The 10,453-nt window shown below is 41.3% G+C and overlaps 1 protein-coding gene across 6 annotated transcripts in view; it reads right to left on the bottom strand.

Moving 5' to 3' along the window:
* Window positions 1-628: 628 nt before the first annotated feature.
* Window positions 629-10,453, bottom strand: part of pax3b (paired box 3b) — a 28,709-nt gene continuing 18,884 nt past the window's right edge. For 2 of the 6 annotated variants that reach the window (XM_086260788.1, XM_086260792.1), the window contains exons 6-9: window positions 10,232-10,397; window positions 9,697-9,914; window positions 5,881-6,160; window positions 629-2,360 (exon numbers count right to left, since the gene is read on the bottom strand). In XM_086260788.1, the coding sequence (XP_086116914.1) occupies window positions 2,326-2,360; window positions 5,881-6,160; window positions 9,697-9,914; window positions 10,232-10,397 (699 nt within the window). In that variant the 3' untranslated portion in view covers window positions 629-2,325. Of the gene's footprint in view, window positions 2,361-5,875; window positions 6,161-9,696; window positions 9,915-10,231; window positions 10,398-10,453 lie in introns of all 6 variants that reach the window. The other 4 variants (XM_086260791.1, XM_086260793.1, XM_086260790.1 and 1 more) reach the window with 3 other exon arrangements.

Below are 10,453 nucleotides of genomic sequence, written 5' to 3'. Positions count from 1 at the left end.
CGAGGCCCGCGAGCAGACACGATTAATCAGAAGAATGTTATAATTAGGGTTAATACCCTCAGGCTGCATGAAAACACACGCACACACAGAAACAACACTATAAGTGAACATGAACATAATGTATGAATGCATGTGGTCCACAAACACACACATATACACACGCACACATACACAGAGGGGGCCCTGTGTATGTAAGCAGGCCGGATGGGTTGCAGAGGTTTTCGGAGCGGCTGGGCCGGCGTGCTGTTTGTCCAGAAACGCTTTGAGGCTTGTTCTCTTCATCGGAGAGGTTGTTAAACAAAAGTGAGTTTGTTACAGTAGCGGGGGGCCAGCGGGGGGGTATTAATACACACCAATGCAGATGTCTGAGCATTTACAGCCATCCGTGAGAAAGCCTGTTGTGTTCAGTGTCAAATCCAATGTCTGGTGATCCCCATTTGGCCGGGCCTATTTTGGTTGGAGGGTTCACATGAGCCCCCTTGAAAAGTACACATTTGTCTCCGAGTGCGCTAGTATTCTTCCGCCAGTGAATTACAGTCACTCTCTTTTTTTTTTATAGCTGTGGCAAAAAATAAACACAAAGACTCCCATTTAGCAGAACAACAAAAAAGAGACGAAAACAAGCAGCTATTTTTGGAAGTTTTATTTCATTATAAATAGGAGTGATAATGCGCTCGTACACATGACATTATGTCATATCGCTTTGTCAAATAATACAAAAAAAATATATCAAATGAATGAAAGGACTGCTTCATTCTAATATAGACAGAAGGACAAAGCAGGAGTGCTCGTGACGACACTCTGCTATTCACAATTTCACGGATAAAGGATTTTAGTTCTTTTGCTTTTTTTTTAATGACGTTGCTGACACACAGGACGCTCGTGACAATAAATATGTCTGGAATGCATCGGAAAACTAATCAGCATTTCCTGCTTTTGTAAGACGGAAGTTTAAAAAAAAACGTTTCAAACAACACAAAGTAATAAAAAAATACAATTTTGGCTTTGTCATTCCTTCGTTTGCTCTATATACTGGCTTTCCCTTCACTCAGTCCTTTCAAGGCCCTGAAGCCCTAACAAATGTGGTCCCCTCAGAGTGCTCTTTTAGCTATATTAGCAGTGTTTCCTATTTGTTTTGGACCCGAAAGCCTTCAAAGGCACATGTGTTGCTCCTTTGCAGAGTCCCAAACTCGATCCAGAGAATGACTTCAAGAGGCACATTTGATTTTCTTATTGTTTTAATGCTGAGGTTGACTCTAAGTTATGTGATATTGCACTTCTGGTCAGCTGGGAGAGTGGCTGTCTTTAGTCTAAACTCTTTTGCTTTCTTGCTTTCTCAAGTGTCTCCTGGTCGTGACTTGTGACCCGCTGGATTTTTCTTGCCAGGAGAAGATCTTTAGAGGTTTTTTTTTAACACTGTGATCGATCTAGCTTGTCGTCCCCCCTCCCGTTCCGCACGCCTTTTTTTAAAGCCACTTCTCTGCCACCCTCTTCTACTGCGCTCTCATCTGTCACTTTCCTTAAAGTCACCCTTTGACCTCTTTAAAGTTTCTCTTTAAAACGACAAAAGGCCTCACCGTCTGAGACATCAATGAGACAGAAAGGAGGGAGAGAAGGCAGAGGGGGAGGGAGGCGGGAGGAATGTTTGAATTAACTTTCTCTGCCGTACAGCTGTGGTGTACATTAGACTTTCTGACACAATAAAAACCCACGGATTCGTTAGTTCGAGTTTGTTTTCCTTCTCTCTGGAATTTCTTTCCATGCGTGGGATGCTGAGATGTCAAATAAATGCAACAAAATCAACAAAGCCATTTTCTTCCCCCATACAATTTAAGGATTAATTTGGGAATCTTCTAGGCGCTCATGTGGTGCAGATACGTAAACATGGTAGTCTGTGATGATAGGTCGGGGTTCTCTGTCTTTACAGGCAGAGCTGGCCGTACAACTTCATCCTCGTAACACAGCAAATGGTCCGAACTCAGCGAGCACTGGAGGCTCCGCCGTTCATCTAAAATAGCAATGTTTGTGGTTCATAAAGAGTTTTTGCTCCCGTATTCTTTCTTGTGGTCCCTTCTTTTTGTTTTTTTGTCCATTCATCCTCCAAAGAGAATTAAGTAACATCCTGTAGTAGACAGTAAATGGTAAAACAAATTTGGTCCAGATATTCAAATATTTCTGTCACTACGTACACTCTCTCTCTCTCCCTCACACACACACACACACGCACACACACACACACACACACACACACACACACACACACACACACACACACACACACACGCACACTCTTGTGGGGCCTTCAGTGAATCTTGAAGCTGCTCATCAGGTGATTTCAGGCCTCAGATAAGGAAGGGTACCTGTAAAAGAAAAGAAAAGAAACAAAGGATGAAACAGTTGTTGAATTATTACCTGGAAAAAGTGAATTTAAAAAAACAAATGAAGTGGAAATACAATAAAAGAGATATATGGCTGCAATAAATTTTGGGCATGTGTTTTTACGTCCAGTTCTGCCAACATATGGCTGTTGTTAGCATCGCATGTGACAACAGTGGTTTGTGGTGTTGGGTCAGCGCAGAGAGATGTGAGAAGTGTAGGTATGTGCAGAGGGAAACTAAACTATAAACTAATTATTAAAGTGAAATTTAATGGAAGAATTTACATGTAGATCATGTATTTAAGCACCAATATTATTATTATTATTATTATTATTATTATTATTATTATTAATAATAATAATAATAATAATAATAATAATAATAAATGGCCTGTATTTGTATAGCGCTTTTCTAATCCCTAAGGACCCCAAAGCACTTTACACATTCAGTCATCCACCCATTCACGCACCCATTCACACACTGTTGATGGCAAGCTACATTGTAGCCACAGCCGCCCTGGGGCGCACTGACAGAGGCGAATAATAATATAATTATTATAATAATAATAATAATAATAATAATAATAATAATAATAATAATAATAGCATGCTGGTTTAAATTCTTCTTCCGACTCCCAGAAACGACATTTTGTAATTAGCAGAATTTTTTTTTATTTGTGTTGCACTTATTTATTGAGTGTGATGTACAAACAGGGCAGAGAATCCCAGAGCACCTCGCAATAATGTTACAATATGTGGTTATCAATGTGACACAGAGACGTTGTAATACTCAATACACTACAAGACTTATTAAATATATATCCCAATATCTTAGAAACTATAAAAAAGGCCTTAGAATTGTCACTTTAATGTCTTTAATTTTGTATACATACATAAACCAAATGGTCCATTTATTAGCTCTCAGATTATTTTTCCAGTGTTCTGATCTTTTTAGTAGTTTTTTCTTTTCTTCTGTAAGCCTGTCAACTGTCCTTGCCATTCACTCACACTCACTCATCGGACGAGCGTGCCCACAGAGAATTATAAAGTAGTGATTCTGATAAGTCGAATTGTTTGGAGAGGCTATTTAGAGCCGCTGCAAGTTTCATTGAAAACACTGATATGTGCCGCCAGCGGAATCAGGTAGCTATGTTGCAATACCAGTATTTCAGCATTATATGTATCTATATGAAAATCAAAAATGTCTAATTGGCCGCAGCTTTTTGTTATAATAGAATTTTATCATTAATTTTTGTCATTGATTAGCACCTGTGTGTATAGGCTCCTCTATAACCGAGTATGTATGTTAAAAACCAAACGCTAAGGAACAAACTGGCTTTGTTTTTGAGGGCCGATTACATATGAAAGATATAATGGAAGTAAGACTTAATGAACAGAGCACAGAAAACAGTAGCTCTGAAGATTTTTGAGAAATGTCATCGGTTCAACAAACAAAGACGTTTTTATGGGTCGATGAGCGCCCTGGGTCTCCGTGACTTGTTTGTTATGGAACAGTTTTCAGACTAATTCTGATTGGAGGCCTTTCCTAATACACAGGAAGAGATGTTTTATGTGAGATGTGTCCATTTTTTCCCAAAGTGAGCTGTAACTGGCACCACAGCCTAACAGGTAAAGAAAATGACAGGTGACCTTTGCAAAAAGCACCACAGAAATGTCTGCTTAGCAACAGAGACATTACATAAATAAAACCAAACAAGTGCTTCATGGATTACCGCTGTAATTTCCGTGAGGCGGTCCAGTGAGAGCTAACGTGTTGTCAAAATGTGCAACAGTGTGTGGACCAGTTTTTTCATACTGCTCTGGAACCTGGAGCAGCACTGTTCAACACTGCTTCCCCAGCTGACCTCAGTCCTAGCACCTGTTTCTAATCGCCGCCCTGCCAGAGGCTATTAGGATCCGTCCACCCCCAGAAAGGACCTTTCCTCTGCAGATCCAAACCCAACCACACACCGGCTATCCAGTCACACTGATTAATCACATCAAGATGGACTGCTCAGCCTTGTATCGCTGCCGAGGTGCGTGTGTGTGTGTGTGGGGGGGGGGGTTGCATTTGGAGGTCTGTGTGTATGTAAGCGCACAGAGCTACATGTTAGCGGTTCATCATGTGTGTCGCACTAATTCTTTATTCTGTCCGCTTTAAGATATCAGACCGAGATATTTCATTAGACATTTGCTGCTATCGGATATTAAGTTAGATATTCATTTGATACCCGCCGCCCCACAGAGCTACACAGAGTCAGACTTGTTGGACCGTTGCCATGCTCTTTGAAGGACCCAGTTGTATTGAGGTTGCCACAAGGTCAATGGATGAATCTGATTGGTCAACCCCCTGTGGAGCAAAATTGGAAACGGCGGCCGCTGTAATCACGCTGTGACGGAAAACGATGTTGCCTTCCAAAGTTAGAGGGAGATGTGTTTGAAGTTGATTTTAACCCTTCAGGTAACAGTAATGCGAAGTGAAAAGACCCTCACTCCAGGTATTCTCTGAGGACTAACAGTCTGAGGAGGGCTCCGCTGCTGCTGTCCTTTACCCTGATGCAAGCTGACTCTGCAGTGTACTTCACCGCAGAGTTCAGTCTCAGCACCGGCCCAATCTCCTCTTAGATGGAATCAGATCTGCACAATTAACCCCAACACTTGAAACTGCATAACTGGACCCGCAAAATGTTAACAAGCAGTGCTACAGCTACCTGCGTCCTGTATGTACAAGAGCGTTTTTTTTCCATTTGTGGAAGGAAAGGAACCAATCTGTGGTTACAGGGTAGACCTGAGACCACTGAACTACCAGCGTGCTCCATAATCATACACTGTAACACCTGATTTGGCTCAAATGTTTTCATATGTAAGTAAAAGGCCACAATAAAACCAGTCAGCAGTTTGGACAAGAAAACTGGAGAGTTACTGAAAGCCATACGCTAGATTCAAAATAAACACAACTCTGTGGTTTTTGTTGTTCTTTAGTTACATGATCTCAAAGTCCTAAGAAAAGCATAGACATGAAAATACACCATATTTTACTGCAGGATACTGTATTTTTCATTCCTCTGTATTTATTTATTCATACTTTTCTGATGCTAATGCTGTACACACGAAACACAAAATCACTTTATAAAATACAACTAATTTCTAAGATTTTACAAAGTATTTAAAGTCTGATCTGTCAATGTATGCATCTATAATCTTAAAATACTGCTTACTTTTACGCCTTTATTAGACAATTAAGCAGGGAAGAAAAGACTGCTGCACCGGTGCTCACAATCAGGGTTTTGGAAATACAGGCTTTTTACTTGTAATAGAGTCAAGACTGAATACTTTTTCCATAACACATAAGTGTGTCTGTCTTTGTGTTATTGTTATCTTTTTTTTTTACGCAATTGCATTAAAAAAAACTGCAAAAACAGGAACCATGTCTAAATAATGGCATTTTAATGCATTATTAACTAAAAGGTAGGAATAAAAAAGGTGAAGTTTATTGACCTTACTTTGTCCGTACTGGCTGTACTGGTAGGATGCCACATGGTCGACGGTGTAGCCCGGTGAGCTGTAGGATGGGGGGCAGTAGGACTGGGAGCTTGGCAGTGAGGGCAGAGCTGACATGGAGGGAACGCTGGTGAGACCCTCCAAGCCCTTGATGTGATCCATCCGCTGGCTGCAGCTGGCAGCCATGCCGGCCGGCGGCTCGAGGCCGCCTGTCAGTGGAGAGATGGCGTAGTCACTTTGGGGCTGATGCGGCACACCGCCTGGGTTCAGAAGACCCATCACCTGATTAGAAAAATGCAAAGAAGAGGAGAGGAATGAAAATCAGATTAGTTATGTGTTCATTTTTAAATACGAGTACTGAGACCGCCTCTAACGTTGGTAGGATCTGAATTCAATTCAATTCAATTTTATTTATATAGCGCCAAATCACAACAACAGTCATCTCAAGGCACTTTATATTGGAAGGTAGACCCCACAATAATACATACAGAGAAAAACCCAACAATCATATCACCCCCTACGAGGAAGCACTTAGGCGACAGTGGGGGAAAAATACTCCCTTTTAACAGGAAGAAACCGCCAGCAGAACCAGGCTCAGGGAGGGGCGGCCATAATGAAATGTTAGTGTGGCAGATTATTCATCTTGGTAATAAGCGGAAGACCATATATGTGTCACCTCCCAGTGGTTTGCTCAGATAGGTGTAATCATTGGAACATAATGTGTTATCAGCATGGCAAACTTTAAAATGTCAAAGTGATTTTCAAACTTTCAGTGATTAGCACCTTAACCCCTATTTTCTATTACCAAAGGGGTGGAAGACATGTTTTCTTTTTCTTTTATTGTTTCTGATAAACCACTATAACAGCTTAAATATCTGTAGTTTCTCGAGTACAAAACACCACAGACACTAAGACCAACACCAACCCAAAGTAAGGAAATCCCCCTGTCGCATACATCAAAAGGCTGCCAGCGAGCCTGTCTCATACTGAGATAGCACCAGAAAGGAAGAATTAAGCAATTTGTTTCTGATCTTTGGCTCTACTTATTCTAAAATTCCTTTTTGACACTGCTCCAAAACCCATGGCATAAGATAACAACTTATCTCCAAGAGAGATATGCTGACAAAGACAACACAAAAGAAAGGTCTGTGTGAGCTCAGCTCCGTTCAAACCCTCCGAATAGATTTCCAGGTTCAGATCTCCGTTAGCTCTTGACCTGGTCTTTATTAGCGACCAGATAATCAAATTTGGGGGGAATAGTCCTTGGCCAGCAAAGAATGGAAAAGAGCTGCGGGGCGAAGTGTTTCAACTGGCTTCAAAACAGACCTGATATCACGACTCTCTTCGCTCACTCTTTGAATTTACCTGTTTGTTAACAAAATCCATGGTAAACCATAAATAAGGAATAGACTGACCTTATCACTTATGAAATTAACTCTAACTGAACCTGCTACCTCTAAATGTATCATATCCCACCTCCTTCTCAACCACGCAAAGGCCTCAAGGCTCTTCCAGTTGTCCTAATCAGAAGCAGGTACACCACTCTGCGTCCTCCTGGTCCTCTAAGTGACATATTATTCTACATTCACATACACACATGGTCCTGCTTAAATCATTTCCCAAGTAGGGGAGGTGAGTGGAGGAGTCCAAGTTGATTTTGAGAGGGGAGTTGTGTTTCCTCCTGTGCCTGGTAACATTTTCCTAAAGAATTAACCTGCATTTGAAAAGTTCGATTTAAGCACACAGAGATCGGGGAGACAACACGGCCAAATCAAACCACAACGAGCAGGAATACCTGCCCGGTGAGTGAATGAATTCTACTCTGATGACTTTCATGCTTTTGCTGTTTTAACCAAACTTCTAGCTACCATCCTTCCCCTTTCTCCCTACCTCACTAGGGGGCTGCCCCATCCAGGGTGTTTTATTTTGGAGCGCTGCCGTTGCCAGCGGCCTAAATCAGGGTTTAGTAGGGAAGAATGTCAGGATGGGGGAAATGTCTAAGATGGGGCATTCCTTCCCGTCCGTACGAAATATATACAAATAAAATTAGAACCTTTGCTTTCGCGCGGAAGAATGTTGAAGCAAACATTTTAAGAATGCAATCATGAGAAGGCTTCCTTGCAGCTGTAGTTTAAGGTTCGGTGCGTGCACATGCACACATGACCACGCTGTCTACGTGTGCACAGTATTTTATTTTGTGCACGTCTTATCTACGCAGGAGAACGGCTAAACATCTAAAAGTATGTGTGATGTATGCAAAACTAAAAGCTCTTCCACATGCTCCCTCAGTTTACCTGCGTATATTCAGATCATTTTACTATCAATGCTGAGATCAGCCAAATATTAGCACTGATCTATTTACTGATGTCAGTGGCTGATATTTCTTTGCTGTATCGCATCCTTCTTGTTCTGGCTAAATGTTAAAATATATTAGAATCAAGAGCTAAAAAGTTTTAAAAAGTTCAGTATTCTTTAACGGTTGACGTGTCTTTGTTTCCTTGGCACGGAGCTGGAAATTATAATAATAATAAATATAATCTAAACTAAAAGATAAAATAACGGCCAAATGATTATTTTGAACATTGGTGTCCGTGTCAGCCCAGAATTACATAATTTGTGCATTCCTAACAAAATTACTGTGAGTCATTTGCGAATAAATTGGCTTTAGTTCCTTGCATGATGTATTTGAAAATCCTAAAAAATGCAGTAATAAATCCTCCAATCTAAACACAAGATTGAAGAGTTAACTTAGACATGCCACTTGACCATGACATGTAATATTTGTGTAAAAGATGTTGCAAAATCCTTAAGTGATCCTCTGAATGTTATGGAGTTGATCAATTATCTACACCGTGTGTGTGTGTGTGTGTGTGTGTGTGTGTGTGTGTGTGTAATTATGTGAATCTGCGTGTATATCTTTGCGAGTGTCTCCATCTTCACACTGCTGTGGCCTGTTCTCTGAGCCTCCACCAGGCTAAAATCTCATTTTATGCCTGTTAGGCTCTCTGACTCCTCTGTCTCCTCTGCTGCGCCCTCTGTCTAGATGCAGAGACCTTGGGACTTCATGCCCGATAATTGACTGTAATTGTCTTTTCACTTCTCATTTGTCACACGTTCACTTGTCCTCTGTGCTTCTTGAGTCTTCGCACTTATCTCCCTCAGCAGCAAGTGACCCATCAGCCACTGAGCGGAGAGCCTTGAAGCTATGGTGCAAACTGGAATCAGAAAGAAGTAACGCTGCTTTTTTATGTTTTTGCGACTTGGTTGAGACTTTTAAAGCTCACGTCACATGCTTCTCAACTTGAGTTCAACTCTTTGAAGTCATGTTCAGATTTAATTCTCCCCAGATACAGTATGTAACACGATCTCCATCTCCCAACCTAAAAACATCAAGTCAGAAGAAGCACCTTCTTAATTATGCTGTTTCCCTTGAACTAACCCATGACAGCGCAGACCCATTTTTACTGTCAGGAAAACTATGGAGGGTCAAAGTTCAAACTTTAACAGGAACTTTTTTCAATGTGTAAAGGGGCGGTGACACCGTGGGTTCTTATGGGTTAATTTAATCCCAAACTAAATGTCACTATGTGTAATTTAATATAAGAGTCAAGGTTTTTATTTTCCCTAAATATGATAAAGTATAATGAGCACGAGTGAAGCAGTCTTACCTCACTGATTAGTTTGTTCCTTATTCTCTAAAAACAAAATCAGGAATCCAAGAACGTCGGTGCTTTTTACACTGCTTGATATAAGTTCTTGTTTAATGTCAGTAATTAATCACCACACATACCTCCAAATATTTCTACCTTGTGTCTCACCTGTGGAGAGAGCCCATTCCCTATGGAAGCATTCATGGGATTGGTTGGTGCTCCAGGGCTCACAAAGCTGTCTGAGTAGCCTGAGAAGGAGTGGCGTCCGGAGGCGAGGCAGTAAGCAGAGCCTCCTTCTCCTTGTCCGCCGCCACCGGAGGCCTGGTGGCCCGAGGAGGGAGGCAGAGGCTGGGGGCGGTGCACCGTGCTGGGTGGCTCTGACACTACTGGAAGCAGGAAAGATGGAGTTAGAGTAAACATTGTTTGGGAGAAGTGATTTGGATGCCTGAAAGTGAAATGAAAACTATAACATATCCTCCAGGCAGACTTCAGAGATCTATACTGAATTTTCACTTAAGTAAAAGCAAAACTGATGCTGTCAATATAACCTTCCACGTGAAAAATGCCAGAATAAAAGATATGTAAAGTATGTTTTTAATACCAACATAATATATAGGAATTTTGGAAAACAACATTTTTTATATATTAATTTGAAAAAGAACAACCCAACACCAAGAGCACTGCATTCAAAATTTAACAATACCTTGGGCTATGGATGAGGGGGGGTAGCTGCTGTCAGAGAGCTGGTAGGGCTGGATGCTGGACATGGCTGATGGTGGGAAACCCCCTGGAATGAGGTGATTAAATGCCATCAGTTGATTGGCTCCAGCTTGCTTCCTCCATCTTGCTCGCCTGTTGCTGAACCACACCTAGAAGACATCACAATGATGATGTTCAGTCAGTGTGTGTGTGTGTGTGTGTGTGT

Source organism: Aulonocara sp. 'chitande type north' Nkhata Bay, linkage group LG14, assembly GCF_057382095.1.
Source record: "Aulonocara sp. 'chitande type north' Nkhata Bay isolate Kocher_YH1m ecotype deep benthic linkage group LG14, A_spYH_male_GT1.1, whole genome shotgun sequence".
Taxonomy (NCBI): domain Eukaryota; kingdom Metazoa; phylum Chordata; class Actinopteri; order Cichliformes; family Cichlidae; genus Aulonocara; species Aulonocara sp. 'chitande type north' Nkhata Bay.
The sequence above is the reverse complement of the archived record's forward strand: the minus strand, read 5'-3'. Positions and strand labels throughout refer to the sequence as shown.